The sequence below is a fragment of the Mobula hypostoma genome, chromosome 23 (genome assembly GCF_963921235.1).
Source record: "Mobula hypostoma chromosome 23, sMobHyp1.1, whole genome shotgun sequence".
NCBI lineage: Eukaryota > Metazoa > Chordata > Chondrichthyes > Myliobatiformes > Myliobatidae > Mobula > Mobula hypostoma.
The window spans coordinates 19,598,847-19,622,110 of NC_086119.1; the positions used below are offsets into that span (position 1 = coordinate 19,598,847).

Below are 23,264 nucleotides of genomic sequence, written 5' to 3' on the forward strand. Positions count from 1 at the left end.
TGACTCCTGGAACATTCACCATACTGCTAGTGTCTTGCACAGTGAAGACTGATGCAATCAAAACAAGAAAAAAATCTGCAGATGCTGGAAATCCAAGTATCAAAATGCTCGAGGAACTTAGCTGGCCAGGCAGCATCTATGGAAAAGAGTACAGTCGATGTTTCGGACCGAGACCCTTCTGAAGGGTCCTATGCCTTCCAAATTGCTTCCAGAAATTCATGCCACTGCTGCCCTGCAGTCATCCCTGCCTTTCTTCTTTTCCAATCATTTCATGCCAACTCCTCTCTCATGGCTCTGTAATTCCCTTTAGTCCATTGTAATACAGATACATCTAACTTTAACTGCTGCTTCTCAGATTTCAGGGTGAGTTCAATCATATTATGATCACTTGCCCATAAGTGTTCTTTTACCTTAAGCTTAAATTTCTCCTTATCTCTGTTATGAAGGAACATCCTTGTATTCTGAGGCTGTGCCTTCTAATCCTAGACTCCCCCACTATTGGAAAATTCCTCTCCACATCCACTTTACCTAGGCTTTCAAAATTCTGTAGGTTTTAATGAGATCCCTCCTCATTCTTCCAGCAAGTATAGGCTGAGAGCCATCAAATGCTCCTCAGACATTATCCCTTTCATTTCCAGAATCATGCTCGTAAATGTCTTCTCACCCTCTCCAATGCCAGCACATCCTTTCTTAGATGAGGTGTCTAAAACTCCTGATAATACTCCAAATGTGGCCTGACCAATGCCTTATAATGCCTCAACTTTATATAGGGCCACATTGGATAGATCTGGTTCTCAACGTTAGGAATGCTCCATATATGATGGACAGATTGCAACAAATTTACATCAGAATGATTCCTAAAATGGTGGGTTTGCTGCATAAGAATTCAAGCAAATAGAAAATGAAAAATTCTGCATATTTTAATGAGTTCCTCTAAATATTTTCTCATATTTAGAGATGATATCATTAAAATATACAGAATTCTTCAGGGATGCTGAGACTGAAGTATCTAGTACCAGGGTTCACAGTCTCAAAATAAGCAATTGGCCTTACACTACAGAGAGTTGAAAATAATTTTTTTTCACCGAGAGGGTAATGAATCTTTGTCTTGAATATACTCAACAATTGAACCTCCATTGCCCCCTCAGGTGCAGAATTCCAAAGAATGATAGATATTTAGGTGGAAATCATCCAGAAGATATGTAGCTCAGGTGGTTGGTGGTTGCGTTGAGTTGTTCTCCATTGTTGGCAATTTACTTGCAAACATTTTGTCACCAAGTGAGGAGACATCGTCAGTGTACGGTCACTATTCATGAAGATCAACAGGGGTACGAAGTTGACTGAGCATCAGTGAAAGTCATGGCGCAAGTGAACACTCGGCACGCAAGAGAATTCCTAGAAGCGTGGTTTTCCATGAACAGTTCTGTAAACAAACATGTAGACCTCGATCCTATTTATGAGCAGATGCGGGCAAAATTCCAGACCACAATGCACGAAGTTCACCGCACAACCAATCAGTGACAAGATTTCTTTCCCACATTGCAGCTGAATTTTCGGAATGATTGATAAGTACATGAAGGCCAAGCATTCGGAGGACACACCACAATCAACAGCTTACCAACAATGTCTTCGCACTTGGTGACAAAACATTTGCAAGTAAATTGCCAAGATCAGAGAGCACTCAACCCTACCAAATATTTTAGATATTAAGCGAATTGAGAGATGTGAAGTTAGTGTGCGGTGTCCCTGAGGTGAAAGATCAACATGTGTAATACTACTGAAAAGCACAACAGACACAAAACAGTGTAAATGCTATTTCTTATGATTTGTAATGTTCTTAGGTTATCATAAGAAAAAATTGGCATACTACTGATGTAAGAAATCCTGGTTCTATGCCTCTAACAGTGTACCAGGTTCATTAGTATTTTGGAGGGAGTGAATGTTGAGCCGATATTTAGCAAAGTAGTTCATCTTAGACCTTATGAAAAAGGATGCCTGTTCCCAGGCCACCTTCATTTATTTGCTGAAAACCTGTAGTAGGTAAATAAAAATGGACTATATCTGTATGATTAATTTCTTGCTGTTCTCTTGAATTCTACTGGGACACATTTGAAAATGTTAATTATGCATGTTGAAAGTACTATGCTAAATATACTTCTCAGCAGTTTGCACAGGAACAACTGAATAATGGAATTAGGATATGAATTGCATCTGATTTTCTCATTTTAATTTGTTTTTTTTTCCTTTTGCAGCTCAGATCGGCTGATAGAAGACACAATAAGGTACGGCAACGTGAGCAAATTTATTAATGTAATTTCAAAGCTCAAGGAATTTCTTCCATGCAAGTTTACAGTTCAAGTTCATCCATGAAGTCAATTTATGGTTTGATGCCAAGCACAAAGTTTTCTCCTGTCTTGTGTTTTTATTTTATGTATTACAAAATGCAGCAGAAGCTGGGATTTTTTTAAATACTCTAGTAAAATACATTAAAATGTGGCTATGGCTGAGTTCTCTGCAAAATAAAATCAATCACTGCCCAAATCCCAAGCAGATGTGCATATTCTTTTCTAAGAAAAGCACAAATGTAGACTTAGTGTGCTTGCAATAGATTACCAATGCTGCTAGAACACAGAAGAATAGCAAAAGATTGCCTATTTCTGTGACTGTGATAAATATTTTAAGACAACTATCCAAAGCAGGTGTACAATATAATTCTGCATGTGAAACTTCCTCTTAAACAGATACCTTACATCTATTATTGTTGATAAATTGACAGCTGAGTCATCTGTCCCATTTTTGGCTACTGATTTGAAGGTTGCCTTTTCACTTTTGAGGATTTACTTGTGATAAACTCAGTCAAAGGGATAGCAAAATGATAATCTCTTTCATCTGTCTCATCATTACCACGCAATCTTGTCAGGAAAAAAAATATGTATAAGTGATTCCCAATGCTGCACTCCCACTTGTAGCAAGTACCTCCTTCATGTACTTTTACGATTCTGGAATATTTGGGACATAGAAAATTAAAACAGGAATTAGAACTGTCATTACTCTGCCAGTCAACAGATGTCAATTCCTGTTCCTACTTGATCACTATATTCTCTGATTCACTTTGAGTTTCATATTCCGTTTATCAGCACTGCTTCTACACACAGTAACCACTTTATTAGATATGCCTGCTTATTAATGCAAATATCTAATCAGCTAATCATGCAGACGTGGTCAAGAGGTTCAGTTTTTGTTCAGACCAAATATCAGAATGGGGAAGAAATGTGATTTAGCTTTGACCATGAAATGATTGTTGGTGCTAGACGGAGTGGTTTGTTATCTTAGAAACTGCTAATCTCCAGGGATTTTCATGCACAACTGTCTCTGGAGTTTACAAGTCAAGTCAAGTCAAGTCACTTTTTATTGTCATTTCGACCATAACTGCTGGTACAGTACACAGTAAAAACGAGACAACGTTTTTCAGGACCTTGGTGCTACATGAACAATACAAAAACTACACTGAACTATGTAAAACAACACAAAACTACACACGACTACAGACCTACCCAGGACTGCATAAAGTGCACAAAACAGTGCAGGCATTATAATAAATAATAAACAAGACAATATGCACAGTAGAGGGCAGTAGGTTGGTATCAGTCCAGGCTCTGGGTTTTGAGGAGTCTGATGGCTTGGGGGAAGAAACTGTTACATAGTCTGGTCGTGAGAGCCCTAATACTTCAGTGCCTTTTGCCAGATGGTAGGAGGGAGAAGAGTTTGTATGAGGGGTGCGTGGGGTCCTTCATAATACTGTTTGCTTTACGGATGCAGCGTGTGGTGTAAATGTCTGTAATGGCGGGAAGAGAGACCCCGATGATCTTCTCAGCAGACCTCACTATCCGCTGCAGGGTCTTGCGATCCGAGACAGTGCAATTCCCGAACCAGGCAGTGATGCAGCTGCTCAGAATGCTGTCAATACAACCTCTGTAGAATGTGGTGAGGATGGGGGTTGGGGGGGGGTGGAAGATGGACTTTTCTCAGCCCTCGCAGGAAGTAGAGATGCTGCTGGGCTTTCTTTGCTATGGAGCTGGTGTTGAGGGACCAGGTGAGATTCTCTGCCAGGTGAACACCAAGAAATTTGGTGCTCTTAACGATCTCTATGGAGGAGTCGTCGATGTTCAGCGGAAAGTGGCTGCTCCATATCTTCCTGAAGTCACCAACCATCTCTTTTGTTTTGTTCACATTCAGAGACAGGTTGTTGGCTCTGCACCAGTCCGTTAGCTGCTGCACCTCTTCTGTGTATGCTGACTCAACGTTCTTGCTGATGAGACCCACCACAGTTGTGTCATCGGCGAACTTGATGACGTGGTTTGAGCTGTGTGTTGCAGCACAGTCATGAGTCAGCAGAGAGAACTGCAGTGGACTGAGCACACAGAGAATGGTACAAAAAATATCCAGTGAGCCACAGTACCTTGGGCAAAAATTCCTTGTTAATGGGAGAGGTCAAAGGAGAATGGCCAGACTGGTGGAAGGCGACAGTAACTCAGATAACCACACATTATCAGAGTGATGTGCAAAAGAGCATCTCTGAACGCACAACTCTTCACACCTTGAAATGGGTAGGCTACAGCAGCAGAAGACACACATGTTTCCACTCCTGTGGCCACTTAGTGTAAACCATTAATACAGATTGCAACTTGCTGAAAGCCCAGTGCTTATTTAGTGGCATTCCATTAGCTGCAGCCCATCAGCGTTTAAGCAACTGATTTATCCCTCAAAGTTTTCTCTCCTTTAAACCATCCTCAACCCATTAAATACACACATGACCCTGTGGCCCAATTTGTGTACCAATTTTTGATTACCTTTTGACAATGATGAACTTCATCCACCAATTTCTATGTGTCATGTTCTTGTTATATATTCAAGGAAAAGACAGTCTAAAATATAGCAGTTATCATTGTTCTCTTTGTTAATAACTTCTATTTGTAATAAGCTAGAAGTTGACTTTGATATCAAATAATATCAATACCCTGACTTGCTGACTTCCTCCAGCATTTTGTCTGAATAGAAATCTGATCAGACTGAAAAGAGAAATCAGGAGGGCAAAAAAAAGAGGATATGAGATGGATTTGGCAAGAAGTTCTTCAGTTATGTTAACAGTAAAAGGATGATCAGTGAGAGACTGGTCTGCTTAAAGACCATCAGGGCCACCCATGTGTGGAGCTGTAGAAGATGACTAAGATTTTTAATGTTTTTTTCTCCTTGGTCTTGACCAGTTATATCATGGATGCCAAACAAAAGAGGGTAACACATAGTGAGGTTTTGGATCGTATGCATATTATGAGTCAACTGCAGCTTTGAAGCACATTAAGATGGGCTGATTCCCAGGGCCTGACCAAAACATTATGGGAGGCCAAGGAAGAAATCGCAGAGGCCTTTGTAAAGATATTTGTTTTGTTGTTAGCCGCTGGCGAAGCTCCAGAAGACCACACAGGGATTCTGTTGTTCTGTTGTTCAAATAGTGTAGCAAAGACAGGCCAGGGAACTTGACTTCAGTTGTAGGGCAGTTACTGGAGAGAATTCTGAAGAACAAAATCTACCATCACTTGGATAATCAGGAATAGTCAGCGTGGTTTTTATATGTGGGTGTATGTCTGACGAATCTTTTGGAGTTTTTCGAAGAGGTAACTATGGGGTTAGATAAAATTAGGGTAGTGGGTGTTGTCTATATGTAATTTAGTAAGGCCTTTGACAAACCTGCCAGGCTGATCTGGAAGGTTAGTTCACATGGGAGCTAGCGAGGTGGATTCAGAATTGTTTTGATAATAGGAAGCACAGAGTGATGGATGGTTGGAGGTTGATTCTCCAACCATCACCCACCATGGCTTGTAGGCTGCTCTTGGGGTCAGCACTGGGACTGTAAATGATTTGGAAATTATTATATATGGCATGATAAGCAAATTTGTGATGACATTAAATTAGGCCCAGGGGTCTCATTGAGAGTAAAGCTGGTTACATTGAATTGCAAAAAGATCCTGATATATTAGGGAGACGGGCCCACCCCTACCCCTTTATCTTTCCCCTTACTGGTTTTTCACCTGGCACCTACCAGCCTTCTCCTTCCCACCCTCCCCCCACCTTCTTTATAGGGCCTCTGCCCCTTCCCTCTTCTGTCCTGACGAAGGGTTCCAGCCCGAAACGTTGACTGATCGTTTCCATGGATGCTGCCCGACCTGCTGAGTTCCTCCAGCGTGTTATGAGTGTTACAAAGTAGAGTTATTGAGAAAATGCATTTTTGAAATAGTCACCATTTAGACATCACAGCAATGATTCCATGCCAACGACCCATTTAACTAATCTTCCACTAAAGCAATTTCTTTTCCTACCATACTCTGCCAATTACCCACTGCCTCCCATTTTGCCTTTATATTGTACTAAGTTAATTTTTTTAAACTGCAAATGCTGGAAATCTGAAATAAAACCAAGAAAGTGTTGAGTGTGGGAGGTGGGAATCAGCAGGTCAGGTAATGTAGTAAGAAAAGAGAAATGGCTAATGGGACCATTCAGTAGGTGACCAAAAGAGATTTTGGGAAGATAAAGGTTGGAGCAAAAGGAATTTGTTTGATAAGGTGAAATTATGTGGTAGCTAAAGGACGGTTAGCCCTGTGTAATGTGTTGTTAAGTTTGTATAGTATAGAACAGGCCAAGTGGGCTAAACTATACAAAATAAAAGAAAAAATGATAAAAAGGGATCAGCCAGAAGTAGTTCAAAGCAAATTTATTATCAAAGTAAATATATGTCACCATATACAACCCTGAGATTCATTTTCTTGTGGGCATACTCAATAAATTCATAATAACATAGTAATAATAGAATCACTGAAAGACTGCACCAACTTGGGCATTCAACCAGTCTGTAAAAGACAACAAACTAGAAGAAAGGAATAATAAATAAATAAGTAGATAGATAGATAGAGAAATAGAGAAATAAGCAAGCAAGCGAGCAATAAATATTGAGAACATAAGATGAAGAGTCCTTGAAAATGAGTCCATAGGTTGTGGGAACATTTCAATGATGGGGCAAGTGAAGTCGAGTGAAGTTTAGTACTAAAGCAAACTAAAGGTCAACTGTTAGAAAATTTGTTATTGATTTCTACAGGCTACAAAGTGCCCTATTTATGTAACCTTTAAGCAGCAGTTAAGTTCCTTTGCCTTTGTAATGTGCTGTTACTGTTCTAAGGTCTGTGTATTGTTACATAGTCTGGGCTATAGGGAATGCCCGGTAGGTCAAATTATACAAAGGAATGGAAAAACTTAGAAAAAGAAACTACCCACCTCTTAAATGCTACGTAGCTTCGTCCAAGTGGAAAAAATCCCTTTGTTCTGCTCATTGTCCTCTTTCTCTGCTATGTAAGACTTTATTTCTTTGCAGTAACTTTTTGATCCTGCTGAGGAGCTACTTTTCATTCTCTGAAAAGCAGGTACTCCTGTCCTTTGCCAACTTCACAACAATATACATCTGGACATTGCCTTTCATTTCTATAAAAATTATGATGTGTCTTAATTATGTGGTTCACAACTACTTTGAGGGGGTGGCCAAATGCAATCATCAACAGAATGGTTACAGAAGTCCTTAATTTCTTGAAACTACAGTCACTGACACTGAAGTCTAACCCTGCAACATTCCAGGCTTCCTCTTGAAGTCCAGTAGTGGCTTCTCAACTCCTAGCAGTTACTCTAGGTAATCTGAATTGTGAACCATGTTAGAGTGATTCAGTTTTCAGAATATTATTCATTTTAGGAGGGGAATAACTCTGAGTGACATGGACTTTTCAACTAATTTAAGTTCAAGTTCAGTCATCTGACTGAACAGATATGCAACCAAATAGAGCAATGTTCCTCTGAACTACGGTGCACAATCAAACAAGTTAATAAAATATAATTCGAAATGCATGTGAAGGCATAGGTAAGCAGTAAACAGCCTGCTGTCCTGGAGACAAGACCTCGGTGGTGGCAGAGTATTCACTGATCTCATAGCCTGAGGGAAGAAGCTGTTACCTAGTCCTGATGCTCCTGTAGCCCACTGACAGTAGTGGGTCAAAGAGATTGTAGGGTGGGTGGCAGGTATCCTTAACAATGCTTCAGGCTGTTTGTATACGAGGCTCCCAGCAAATGTCACAAGTAGAGGGGGAGTTAGACCACGGTGGTCCTCTTGGCGGTTTTTACTATCTTGGAATCTTACGTAGTTTAGAAGTAATGGAATTGATTATATTTAATTATTTTATATGTCTCTTCTTGTTCCTAAATTTTTAATTCATTTTAAAATGCAAGTTTTAATATTTTAGTTGTATGATTAATTTTTAATATGTTTTGAATATTTTTCAGTGTATATGAATGTCAGAAATTTTGACTTGTTTTTGACCCTGAAGCCAGAGCTTAGTTAGTATTAAAAATATTCCTTGTGAAGATGGTTGCACAAGAACTCGCGAATCAGAGGCCTGTTTTGTGGATCAGGTTGCTACTGCAGATTATTGAGGGTAGCTTGCATCTCACCTCAGTGAGCTCAGCAACAACAGGCTGTATACGTGGACCATTGTCTCAGTTGAAATTGGTGAAATTGATCAAGAGTCTTATACAGACTTTGAATTTTTTTTTGAATTTATGTTTCTTCATCTGCTCTGTATAATAAACTTTCTCAATATAATTTGACTTCTCTTTAAGTCCCTGTTTGAACATAATGGCTACTATAGGGGTTAGATGAGGATGGCAGGAAGAGAAATGTATACAGGAAATGCTGGTAAACCTAGCAACTGTAGAACGCAAAACAATCAGTAAAGTCTGTATATTTCATTTATAGATCAATTGATTTAGGGGCAGAATTAGGCCATTCGGCCTGTCAAGTCTACTTTACCATTCCATCATGGCTGGCTTATTATCCCTCTCAACCCCTTTCTCCTGTCTTCTCCCATTAACCTTTGATGCCCTTGCTAATCAAGAGCCTATCAACCTCTGCTTTAAATATACCCACAGCTGTTTGTGGCAATGAATTCTAAAGGGATGTCCTTCTATTCTGAGGTTGTACCCTCTGGTCTTTGACTCCCCCACTATAGGAAATATCCTGTCCACATCCACTCTGTCTAGGCCTTTCAGTATTCAATAGGTTTCAATGAAATTCCCCTCATTCTTCTAAACACCAGCAAGTAAAAGCCCAGAGCCATCAATGTTCCTCATACGGTAACCTTTTCATTCCTGGGATCAGAATCAGAATCACCAGCGTATGCTGTGAAATTTGTTGACTTTGCAGCTGCAGTACAATGCAATACCTAATAATAGAAAAATACTGAATTACAATAACTTTATATATTAAATAGTAAAATAAGTAGTGCAAAAACAGAAATTTAAAAAGTAGTGAGGTAATATTCATGGGTTCAATATCCATTCAGAAAATAGATGGCAGAGGGGAAAAGGGGAAGGTGGAAGTAATTCCTCCTCATCTGTGTTCTAAAGGGATGTCCATCTGGTCCTTGACTCAATTTCATGAACCTCCTCTAGACCCTCTAAAATTTGTTTTAAATTTCTTCCCTTCACTATTTGCTCACAAATGAAACGTCCTTCAGTTTCTTTCCTTGCTCCTACTTGTTTACAGCTTTAAAAAAATCTTTCACTGTTTTGTCATAAGATTTATTTCAGTCATTACTCTGACTGCAAGTATTATCTTCTCAAGCATGGGAAAGATCTTGAACTGAGACAAAACAATGCACATTAAACGACCCATATTTTCAAAATTAACTTTATTCAGAAAATTGAACAAATAGAGTGTCTCAATCAGTTTCTTTCTTTTGATTTTCTCATCCAGATATCTATGTGGAAAATGTAAATGAATGATTATTAATAAACATTTAGGAAATTGGTACTGATTTAAATGCATTCCCCATGAGACAGGAACTAATTAATCCCAATGGGTATGTCATTGCTAAAAATCAGAAGTCCCTCACTTTCGACAATTTTATATTGATTCATAGCTCAGTTGCTAATATGAGCATTGAAAGGCCATAGCTGTTAACCATAAGAATATAATCCTTTTAGTGAAAACATCAGTGTTTCCTGAAAGCTTTCCATTAATAAACCATATAACACTGAATAGAAGAGATCAGTCAACTGATTCATCTGGAATTTGGATTGATTAATTGGGTTGGATGTTACAGTCCCTAAAGTTTCTGCACTGCACTTGACTTGAGTGGAAGTAGTTCTTAAAGATGACCACTAGATGATGTTACTACCATTACGACACATCTTCAGTTGTGTACCTCGACATCACTGGGTGTTTCGGCCTTTTATCACAAGACACCCTCAGCCGAGGCAGGCCCCCTACAGGCTGATCAGACCTGGGTGTGTGTCACATGGTTAGTCTCTAGATGGTCACTCGGCAGCCCAGACGGCATCCCTTCTTTTCAGCCATAGCCAGTGACTGCTCATTTCGGCGACATTAGCAAGTGCTTTGATTGCCTTCCTATGAGCCTGCACTCTGACTCCTACTTCCCTCAGCAGCCTTACTGTGGAACTGGCTATAAAGCCCCTGCACCCCACCTCAACTGGCACGCTTTTACGTTCCAGCCTCGCTCCTTTGCTTCAACTGCAAGGTTGGCATATTGCAGCCTTTTCTGTTCATAAGCCTCATCCACAGCATCCTCCCAGGGGACCGTCAGCTCAGTGATAAAGATACGCCGACAGGAGTTGGACCAAAGGACCAGGTTAAGCCACAGGTTGGTCGTTGCAATTTCAGATGGGAAGGTAAGTTTCTGGCCTAAATCAACACGCATTTCCCAGTCCCTGGCTGCACTCAGGGGGCATGAGTCATGAGGCAACGGGTTAGCCCCAGTTTCTCTCCTTCCTGGATGAAGGATGGTAGTTGTGGGACCGTTGTCTGGGCATTGAGAGGCCTGGTGTTGGTGGTTACTCTCTTACCCTCAAGTTCAGCTGCCAAATGCCTCAGCACTTGGTTGTGTCGCCAGGTGTATCTGCCTTGTATTAGGCTGGTCTTGCAACTAACCAGGATGTGCTTGAGGGATGTCGGAACTGCGCATGGAGGACAGGCTGGATCCTCTCCCAGCCAAAGATTTAGGTTTGTAGGAGAGGGCAGGACATCATATATTGTTCTGATGATGAAGCTCAATCTGTTTGACTCCATGCTCCCCAGCTCACTCCCTGTGATTTTCCTCCTCTCAACACCCTCCCACCTTGTCCAGCAGCCTTGCTTGGCTTGGGATATTGCTTTGGCACATCTGGCTGCTGCTTCTTGGTGGCGCACCTCCTCCACCACCAGGTGCCGGCGTTCAGTTGTTGTAGCCCTTTGCCAGGTAGGTTTCATCACTCCAAGGCCAAAGCCTCCACTGCCCTGTTGGGCATAGCCCACTATGTCCCGGTGTCAGAGGGCAGCTTCTGCATCCAGTACTACTGCGGCTGGGGTCCATTTCTTCCCTGTTGCTAGAGCAGGAGCAACGCCTCTTACGATTGGGTTCCAAGATTTTTTGAGTGTCATTTCCAGCCTTGCTTTGGCACATTTGTATCCCTCCACCAGGCTAGAAATTGGCAGAGAAAGGGCTCCGTTCCCATAAGGTCCTATGCTGCTAAGGCATCTTGGTAGCCCAAGCCACTTCCTCACATATGAGTTCACCAGCCTCTCCAGCCGATTTGCATGAGACATAGTGACCTCATCGATGGTAATTGGCCACATAAGTCAGGGCAGCAGTCCAAACTGAAAGCACCAAAGCTTCAACCTCCCTGGGAGAGCCGTGTTGTTGATTAGCTTGAGGCCACTGATTGTATCCTGCCTTAGTTGTTCCACCTGCTCTGTGTCTCTGAAGTCTGCGTTGTACCAACATCCGAGGCTTTTGATGGGCTTCTCCAGGACAGTTGGTATTGGCTCAGCGTTGATACAAAACCTTATGTCGGTGAGCCGGCCTTTGACAATTGAGATACTGCGAAACTTACTGGGTTTGATCTCCATTCGTGCCCATTTGATGTTTCCCAGGAGTTTATCCAGCAGGCGTTTGGTGCATGTTTTTGTTGTTATTGTGGTCATGTCATCCATGTACACCCTGATTGGAGGAAGATGCAGCCCATTCTTCAAGCATTTCCCTCCGACCACCCATTGTGATGCTCGGATAATGAACTCCATTGCCATGATAGATGCCAGGGGAGAGATGGTACATCCCGCCATTATGCCTATCTCAAGGCACAAAATAATCTGCAGATGCTGGGGTCAAAGCAACAGTCACAACACGCTGGAGGAACTCAACAGGTCAGGCAGCATCCGTGGAAAAGATGGGTCGACGTTTTGGGCCGGAACCCTTCATCCTGACAAAGGGTTCCAGCCCGAAACGTCGACCGATCTTTTCCACGGATGCTGCCCGACCTGCTGAGTTCCTCCAGCGTGTTGTGAGTGTTGCCTATCTCAAGGTGCTGCCATGTGCCATATGGTGGTGTTATCTTGTGTTGTGACACAGAACTGCAGATCCTGGAAGTACGCTTTGACCAGCTTTGTGATGCCCTCTGGAACCTGGAAAAAATTGAAAGCTGCCAACAAAGTCTCGTGAGGCACCGACCCAAAAGCATTGGCAAGATCTAGGAAGACCACATGCAGGTCTTTCTTGTCTTTCTTGGCAGTGCGTATCCGGTGCCAGGTGACATTTGCGTGTTCCAGACATCCTGGGAAACCACGTATTCCTACTTTCTGCACTGATGTGTCAACGAAGTTGTTGCTCTGCAAAAAGGCTGAGAGTCTTTGAGCCACAACACCAAAGAAGATCTTTCCTTCCATATTCAGCAGACTGATCTGGCGGAACTGACTAATTGTTGAGGAATTCTTCTCTTTGGGAATTAGTATCCCTCCCGCCCTTCGCCATGCCTTAGGTATAATTCCTTTCCCCCATGTCACCTTCATCAGATTTCAGAGGTGTTTCAGGACACCAGGTGTGTTCTTATAGAGCCTGTATGGGATGCCATTGGGCCCTGGAGCTGATGCTGATCTTGCTCATTTAACTTTACTTTCCACCTCCCTCCATGTGGGGGGGCCTTACGTCCATCTGGTGCTCAGGTGGGTGGATTGATGGCACACTGTATTGAAATTTAAAGCAACTCAAAAATCAGCTGGGCTTGAATCTCAAAGTCACAAAGCATACTACATAATAATTGTCTTTCCAGTTGCTTCTGAAAATTACACAACAATGAAGTTTTCTCATATCTCCCATTTCATTACAGGAAGGAGACAGGCATCCAAACCAAATCTTGTTATAGCTTTATATCTGATGAGACATAACTGTGTAAACCACTTCGGATGTTGCATATTTTTGTGTGTACTTCTTTTGGTGCTGATGCTGGTTAAAGTGGAATCAGCTGAAATGCAATTTGACAGGCATCCTATCTATCCACCTGATATGACTTAATTAGTCTTACCCTACAAAAAGGCACTGATTTTAAATTTCACAAATTGCTGTTCTCAGTCATGTGCCATCTTACAGACAGAATGAGTATTTTACTTGGTAGGTAAGAGAAAGGAGATATTTTAAACAAGGAAAAAGGTTGTTATTTTTTCCTGTTTTATGTGCAGGTATCTCATTTTAGAAGTGGGATTAATAAACAAGGTTACGTTGGGTCTTTCTGCAGTGCAATTAGCATATATTTGACAAGTTTGTGATGACTTTCTTTTAAAACAGGCTATAATCATTAAGCTAAAAACAATTTAGTTATTTTCAGGACAAAATTGGGCTGGACTTCCCCCATTGTGTCAAAAAGAAGAAAAAATATGAACTGATTAAATTATCTCTCTTCAAGTAGCAGCGTTTATAACTGCCTCTTTGTTTCTGTATCATGGGACAGGGTGAACTTCATTTGGCATGATTTAGGAAAGTCAAAAGGATGTCTGGTATTAAACATGAAATATCCAGCAACATGCATAGAATGCTGGAGGAACTCAGCAAGTCAGGCAGCATCTGTGGAAATGAATAACCAAGTTGATGTTTCGGGCTGAGACCCTTCTCCAGGACCTGAAGAAAGATGTCAGCTCAAAATGTCAACTATTTATTCATTTCCATAGATGATGACCTACTGAGTTCCTTCAGCATTTTGTGAGTGTTGCTTTGGATTTCCAGTATCGGCAGACTTTCTTGTGTTTATTATCCAGCAATATTTTTATACATCATATGTTCAATGTCATTGCATGTTTTTGATGTAAAAGTGCAGCACCCACAGCAACAGCTTCCATTTGAAAGTATCTTAAATGTAGTAAAATGTACCAAGACACATCACAAACAGAAATTGACACCCAGTTGCAAAGGGGTATTAAAGCATTGGCCAAAGGCTTGGAATATCTTGTAGAAGCAAAGAGAGTTTAAAGATTTCATAGTTCACAAATAATTTATTATCTAATTACATATACTTTATACAACGTTGAGATTCGCTTTCCTACAGGCAGTGACAAAACAAAGAAACTCAATAGAACCCAATAGAAAACTTGTAACTTTTTTTTAACCAGTCAATGGCATAGCTTCCATTTATATCATTCTGGAATTAACAAGAGGTAAGAATGCATGGATTACAAAGATCTTAGAAACTTACATGTCCAGAGGAAATTAGAAGTAGAATTTAGAAACCCTTGGTAGGAATTTGAAAATGAGAATTTTAATATAAGGTTCTGTACCCTTTTGTTGATACATATGAATCCTGAACAAATTGAAATATAAGCAAAAACAGTGGATAAGAGAGAAAATGTACTTTTATTCTCTCCTAACTCCCACTTTTTCCACCTGCCTTTAGAGTTGATCTTTCAAACTACTGTCCCATTATCAATATCTCCATCTGCCCTTATCTTTCTTACAAGTTTGCTTTGTTTGCATAGAACCACAAAATCCCCCCCCCCCCCCCCAAGCACACAACTGATCAATAGGCCCTGTTGGTCTATGTCAATGTTTGTACTCAATTCCCACCTTACCCTGCAGGTTTTGATACTAAAGAAAATGCTGGACACTGTGCATGGACTGTTCCCACGTTCACCAGTTTATTGAAATAATTGAATGCGCACTCTGTATGAAATTCTTAGCAGTAAATCTGTAGGGAAGTTGTTGAAATTTCCTTCCAGTTTAAGCATATTGGCGTATTTTCACAGTGACAAGTACCAAAATGGTACAGACTGTATTCTGTTTTAAGATGAGCCGTAAATCTCAGTACTACATAGAAATTTGGAAAGGGAAATTGATTTGTGTTGGATTTTACCTTCTGACGTACTCTTCAGGGCTACAAGTACTTTGGTGTTTATTAAGGGCATTGTGGCATATATCACTGTATCCTAAAATAGGAAGCAATATAGAAAGAATGTTTTAAAAACTGATCGTTAATCATGGAGGCTGTATACAGTTTAAAGAGATTTCTAGAGTCAGAAATATTGTTTGGTGTATAGATAGTGAAGTTTTAAGAATATTGTAGTTCTTAGTTTAAGATTTATCTCATACTAATTGGAATCCAAGAGTGTTGTCTCAATTTAACATAAATTACAATCCTCTCTTGTTGTCTGTTATGAAATAATGCTCAAATCAGTAGTCATGGGAAGTAGATTCTTGAAAGAGAAAACCATCTTACCTTTTATTAGATAATAAAAAGCATGCACACATTCAGGGTCCATGACAGTATCACAACTATGCATTCAAATTCTGACATACGTTATTCAAATGATCTTTTTCTTAATGCTATATACACTCAATGACCATTTTATTAACTGCATGAGTGGAACAACATGAGTGTAGTCTTCTGCTTTGTAGCTCATCCACTTCAAAGTTCGATGTTCAGATATGTTCTTCCATACAACATGTGGATATTCAAGTTACTGTTGTCTTCCTGTCAGCTTGAACAAGTCTGATGTTCTCCTCTGACTGCTCTCATTATTTTCGCCCATAGAACTGCCGCTCACTGGATTTTATTTTTTGTTTCTTGCAACATTGTTGCAAGAACTCTGAAAACTGTTGTGCATGAAAGCCCGAGAAGATCCGCAATTTCTGAGATACTTAAACCACTTTGTCAGGCTCCAACAATCATTACATGGTCCAAGTTACTTAGATTGCATCTCTTGCCCATTCTGATCTTTGGTCTGAACAGCAACTGAACTTCTTGACCATGTCTGCCTGCTTTTATGCATTGAGTTGCTGTCATGTGATTGGCTGATTAGATATTTGCATTGATGAGGAGGTGTACCTAATAAAGTGGCCACTGGGTGTAAATGTACAAGCAAGACAATAGAAGCTGATTCTTTCCCGTTGTTTTGGAGGCAAGAATAAAGAGGCAGATTATTATTTGCAATAAATAAAATATTATTTGCAAACCTGAGGCCTTAGGTTGTCATCCAGAGACGGTGGTTGTGATGTAATTTAGAGTCCAGAGTATATTGGATAAGACATGGGAGCAGAATTAGGCCATTCAGCCCATCTAGTCTGCTCTGCCATTCCATCATGGCTGATCCCGGATCCCACTCAACCCCATACACCTACCTTCTCACCATTATCCTTTGATGCCTTGACCAATCAGGAAACGATCAACTTCTGCTTGAATATATGCATGGACTTAGCTTCTGCCACAGTCTGTGGCAAAGCATTCCACAGATTTACTACTCTCTGGCTAAAAAAATTCCTCCTTACTTAAAGGGTCATCCTTCAATTTTGAGGCTATGCCCCCACCACAGGAAACATCTTCTCTACATCCACCCTATCTAGTTCTTTTAACATTCGGTAGGTTTCAGTGAGATCACCCTGCATTCTTCTAAATTCCAATGAGTACAGGCCAAAAGCTGCCAAATGCTCCTCATATGTTAACCCCTTTATTCCCGGAATCGTCCTCCATTGGGCTGTCTCCAATGACAACACATCCTTTCTGAGATATGGAGCCCAACATCCTATGTGATTTACTAATGTCTCCCTCAGCATTTTGCCACTTTCAAAAATATATGCTTTTGTACCCTTGCATCTGTCTGTAACTGCATTCTTCAGAATAGTACCATTTAGATGGGATTGCCTTTGCATCTTCTTTCACTTTTATCAGTAATATTTATCAAATACTGTTTATTAAATTTCATTTGCCCAAACTGCCAGCGTTTCTAAAACTCCTCACTCTCTCACTTTCCTCATTTGTTTACCATATCTCCAAGATTGAGTCAATAGAAATTTTTGAACTTCTACTCCATACTGCCAACTGCAAAATAATTAATTTGTGGACAAACAGCTTTGTCCCTAATACTGGAACCTGGAGGAACACGACTGCTGTGTCATCCTGCAGTCAGAGAAAACAACTCTTTACCATGACTGCTTTTGTCCTTGAGCCACTTATTTTTGTCCATGCTGTTACAGGCTCCTTTATCCTGAGAACCTCAATTTTGCTCCTCATCTTTCTATGTGGGAGTTTGTCAACATGTTTTCTGAAAATCCATTTAGGTGTCATTGCCTATATTCCCATCATCATCCTTCTTTGTACCTAAGCCACTACCTTTACCCTTCCTTGGGAAACCATCATAACGTCCTGTTAAGTATTTGAGCCTTGCCCTCTGCCTTTTTTGGCCTCTAAGGATACTTTCCACTTCCTACTTAATGCCTGTAAGTGTTTTGTTTAGGTTCCCTTTTATGGTTTTGCTCTCCATCCTTGCTGTGGCTATTTTGTTTTTATCTTCCATGTCTCATCTTAGGTTAGAATATACAGTGCCTATACAGTATTCACCTTCCCTCCCCCCCCCCCGGAAGTTTTCATGTTTTATTGTCTTACAGTATTGAATTACAGTAGTTTTAAATTTGGCTTTTTTGATACTGATCAATAGAAAAGACTCTTTTGTGTCAAAGTGGAAACAAATTTCTAAAATAGGTCTAAATTTATTTCAATTATTAAATACAAAATAATTGAATAATTACTTACACCCTTCAAGTCAATATTAGTAGATGCACCTTTCGCAGCAATTACAGCCTTGAGTCTGTGTGGATAGATCTGTCAGATTGCATGGGGATCGTGAGTGAACAGCCCTTTCCAAGTCCAGCCACAAGTTCTCAATTGGAACGAGATCTGGACTCTGGCTTGGCCACTCCAGGACATTAACTTTGTTGTTTTTAAGCTATTCCTCTGGAGCTTTGGCTTTTTGTTTGGGGTCATGTCTTGATGGAAAACAAATCTCCCAAGTCACAGTTCTCTTGCAGACTGCATCAGGTTTTCCTCCAGTATTTCCCAGTATTTTAATTAATTAATTGTACCCTCTACCTTCACAAGGCTTCCAGGGCCTGTTGGAGTTTAGCATCCCCACAGCATGATGCAGTCACCACCATGCTTCATGTAGGGATTTGGTGTGTTTTTGATGATGTGCGGTGTTTGGCTTATGCCAAGCAGTGTTTAGTCTGAAGGCTGAAAAGCTGACATCAGAGTCTCCCACATGCCTTCTGGCAAACTTTAGCCGATATTTCATGTGTTTTTTTTTCCAACAGTGGCTTTCTCTTTGCCACTCTCCCATAAAGCTGTGACTGGTGAAGCACCCGGGCAACAATTGTATGCACAGTCTCTCCCATCTCAGCCACTGAAGCTTGTAACTCCTCCGGAGTTGTCGTAGGTCTCTTGGTGGCCTCCCCTTCTTACATGGTCACTCAATTTTTGAGGATGGCATGCTCTAGGCAGATTTACAATGGTACTGTATTCTTTTCATTTCTTGATGATATTCAGTGACTTGGAAATTTTCTTGTATCCATCTCGTGACTTGTGATTTCCAATAACCTTTTTGCAGAGTTTCTTAAAGTGTTCTTTTGTCTTCATGGTGTAACTTTTGCCAGGATACTGGCTCACCAGCAGTTGGACCTTCCAGATACAGGTGTATGTTTACTACAATCAATTGAAACACCTTGACTGCACACAGTGATCTCCATTTAACTAATTATGTGACTTCTAAAACCAGTTGGCTGCACCAGTGTGTCAAGGGGGTGAATTATTTTGCATTTTATATTTGTAACTGTGGAGATCTGTTTTTACTTTTGACACTTTTGTTCTGTTGCTCATGTGTCAAAAAAGCCAAATTAAATCCACTGTGATTCAATGTTGTAAAACAATAAAACATGAAGACTTCCAAGAGGGTGGTGAATACTTATATAGGCATTGTACATTGTGGAACTGATACCTTTGTGCATAGTGTGCATTTTTGTTTGTTTTATCATATTATTTAAATGTTTTGACTTAACTTGAGAGTTCTAACTCTAGTTTCCCTATCACTTTCACTAATGGAAATGTATTTAGCTTGTATTTCAAGTAGGACTTGAAAAGTCTCCCATTGTTTAATCTCAGTTTTACCTGCCAATATTTGGTCTCAGTTTGGTCTCCACTTCTTCTTTCCACGTTCCTCTGTAGGCTGAAGGAAAGCTCATATGAACCCACCCTCACTTCCTTCATTGTTTAAATTTTTTTTTAATTTCTCCTGAAGGAGCTGGTGAAAGGAACACAAGGCAGATACACAAATCAAGAAATAAGAAGCATAAGCTACCTTTAGACAAAGACCATAAAATTTTGCAGGATGTTAAATTCCTTTTGCATTTCAGCTTGCCTAGCTGAAAGAAACTCAGTGCGCTCATTGGTGTGTTGAATCTGTCTTGTTATTGGCCTCAGTGGATTTCATCATGCTAATATTGAGAATGCACATTTAGAAATAAAAGTGGCATGTCTGCACATTTATTAAATAGATGCAGAGACCAAATAAAGGCCAGGGTAGATGAAGATTAATTTTAGAGAATTCATAAGGTGAGCTGCTGTGGGAATACCCAGTGTGCCAGTGCAAGTCACATGTATCAACGAAACAGACTGTGGATATTTTGATTTTCTGTCAGTTCAGCTTGGAAATTGTAGCAGACTAAGCAAGCTATTCTTAGCAACGATGTGTTTTTCTTTCTTTAGCATCGCCATGGCAACTAAAGAAAATGTGACATCACAACGAGGAATGCTGAAGTCGATACAAAGCAAAGTGAACTCCTTGGCCAGTATCCTTTTCAAAAAATGCCTTTAATAGTTTTCAGGCGAGAGTAAATTGAAAGGTAAAATGTACTGAGGCAGGCTAATGGACGAGCCATAGTTACGTGAAAGACTGCACTCAACAGTTTAGTGTAGAGCATCTGAGAGGTGTGAATCCTTGAGTGGGATCCAAAAGGGGTGTTTTTAAACTTCATTAAATTATTTTGTGCAGCATTGCTGTGTTGGATCAAAACACTTGCATTTTTAGTAGTGTTGGCATAATTTTTCTTGAAGAATTAAACGCAACGTTTCAAGGCAGAATGCACAACATAGTTTTCAAACATCAAATTTTAGATGCTTGCATAATTTATTTAGAAAATAAGTAGATTTGAATAAAAACTAGCTAAAGGATATACCAAGCCATAGCTTTTGTTGTACAGTATCTTTAATGAAGCAAAGATTTACTTCAGTAGATTCCTCCCCACTCTCCCAAAGTAAGTAGTTGGGTATCATTTGTAGTGAATAATTCACATATGCATTATCTCTTTAACATGGAGATTAAATATAACTCTGTTATGAATGCTCTTAATTCTTGTTAGATGATCATGTCATTGGTTGAGGAATGGTTTGAATTGTAAAAAGGATAAACTTTTAACTTTTGCAAGTATGCAGCAAACTTCAGATTCAGATTCATTTATTTATCACATGTACAGAGACACAAACAGTGTACTCATTTACGTTAACAACCAACATAACCTATGGATGCATTAGGGGCAGCTCGCAAGTGTTGCCATACATTCTGGTGCCAATATAGTATGCCCATTTTACATTCATGTAATGTCTTTAACATTAAAATGAAACCTGTTGTATCATACAGCACAGAAACCAAACATGCCCATGCTGACCATCAAGCACTAATTGTGTTTTCTTGTGCTTGACACATAGTATTCTCTGCCTTGGTGATTCAAATGTTCATTTAGATACTTGACTTGTGAAAATCTCTGCCTCCACCACCCTGTCAAGCAGTGTGTTCCAGATCCCAGCCACTCTTCAGGGAAAAAAATTCCCATCCTTCCTTTACGCCTCTGCCTCCTGGTTCTGTGGAAATGTTATCACTATTTACCCTATCAATGCTCATAATTTTGTATTTCTAATCAAGCCCACTGTTTAGCCTCCTTGTTTTCAAGGGAAACGGACCCATCCTATTTAATCTCTCTTGATAATTAAAGCCCTCTCTCCTAGGTAACATGCTGGTGAGCCACTTCTCCTCCTCTCCAGAGAAACCACATCCTTCCAATGGTATGACAACCAGAACTACACACTCCAGCCATGGCCTAATCAAGGTTATTATAGTTATACCAGAAGCTTCCTACTTTTATATTCTGTACTCTCACTCCCAAAGGAATATATCCCAAATTCTGTCACTTATTGTATCTCACTGTGCTGCCACCTTCAGGAAAGTCAAGCTCCACTTCCTCAATATTCAACTGGACTCTACTATTCATCGTGTTGCTTCAAGCCTTATTATTTCCCTTAAAGTGCATCACCTCACATTTATCATTGTTAAATTCCATCTTTCATTGGTAACCCTCTTGGCGTTAATATATTTTCAATTTGTTAAGATTTTCTGTAACGTGTGTATTCTTTGACTTTGCAATTTGTTTAATGCATTCCCTGCAATTTCTGTACTCCTGTTGGGACTTCTATAAAGTAAACTGAAAATTGAGATTTAAATCTTAGTTGGAAGATGGTAGTAGATTTGAAGCCAGTGTTGAATAACTGTACTGTGATAAATGCTTGAGAGAGTTTGCCACCAGTTTATTGAACAAGTTTATGTCAAAGACAGTAGAGACGAGACTGTTGCAGTTTAGCTAGATTTGCATTGTGGTCATCAAATTCTGTAGCGAAACACATTTTAATTGTTATTCAACCTCTAACTGTTTAATATTTTCACAGGTTCATTAACAAATTTTAAATAGCTATGGAATAATATCGGGCTCTATTAGACACAGCAGCCAACTTTTTTGCAGCTTGTTACAGTATTCCTTTCTGACAAGATCCTGCTGTTTGGAAGTTGTAAGCCATTTTCATCAGCAGCATGCTAAGAATCAAATTCCTAGTACAGTACTGTGAAATTACTTCAAAAGGAAGTACATATGCCCATAAGAATTTATTTCCAGGCTGTTAGCAGTTAGATCATGTGGAAATGTTGCTGTTGGTACCTCTTAAAGAACAATAAACTCCTTTAACTGGAGTCATAGAGTCATGCCGGGCAACTTGCCTAACTGAACTAGTCCCACTTCTACATTTGGCCTATGTGTCTCAAAACCTTTTCTACCCACGTATCTGTATAAATGTCTTTTAAATGCTGTAATTGTCCCACTTCTTAGCAGCTCATTCAATATATGCACACCCTCTCTGTGAAAAACTTGCACTTCAGGTACCTTTTAAATCTTCCTTTACTGCTTAATTTAGCACTCCCCTACCCTAGCAAGAAAGTCAATGCTAATCACCTTATCTTACGATTTTTATAAATCTCTGTAAGGTCAGGTGCCTTAAGGTTGTTATAACTGAGGGTGGTAGTAGGGATAAGCACCCAGTACCTATTAAATGCTCCTAATGACATGCATCTCAGATCGCCTCTGACAACCAAGTCCAGCTCGTGGACTTTGCATGTGTGGCTTAGCTACTAAGCCCGACTGAACCGTTTCTAATGACAGGAGAAGGGGCAGAGGCAGGTTACTCGCACCTTAAAACCAGTCGCTACGGGCTGCTGAGCTTCGTCAGCCGTGATTGGCAGCTCAAGAAGGAGAAGGAAAACTCTGACCTCAACCCTCCGCTGCCTTACAGCTATACCCACTCTTGGGGAAGGCTTTGGGAGTAAACCCCAAGGGAGCTCGAGGCAGTTCTATATTGAATTCAACACTGACTGGCAACTCCTGCAATGCCGCTGGTGTCAAACGTATCGATCTCTGCTAGTTCCTTTGGATTCATCAACTGCATGAAGAGGGGAAGTCTGCTACATGGGCAATAGCTAGCTCTCCATATCGTACTACCCTGACTTGCAAACTGGCTTGCATATCACATAGACAACTGGAATGCAAATTCTATAGGAGGGACTCAAAATAAGGTCAAACCTTGGCTTCCTGTGCAGCCTCTCCTTATAAAGGACTCCAAGCACTCCAATACTGGTGATATCCTTGAAAACCCTTGCACCCTTTCTAGTTTAATTCTTCCTTCCTACTGTATAGCAGAGCGATCTGACAGTACACAGT

General features: G+C 40.3%; 1 protein-coding gene across 2 annotated transcripts in view; it reads left to right on the top strand.

Annotated features, from left to right (window-relative positions):
- The window catches only part of gosr1 (golgi SNAP receptor complex member 1), a 125,971-nt gene that overhangs the window by 97,242 nt on the left and 5,465 nt on the right, over positions 1-23,264 (top strand). For both annotated transcript variants that reach the window (XM_063031762.1, XM_063031763.1), the window contains exons 7-8: positions 2,253-2,282; positions 19,936-20,018. In XM_063031762.1, the coding sequence (XP_062887832.1) occupies positions 2,253-2,282; positions 19,936-20,018 (113 nt within the window). The remainder of the gene's footprint in view (positions 1-2,252; positions 2,283-19,935; positions 20,019-23,264) is intronic.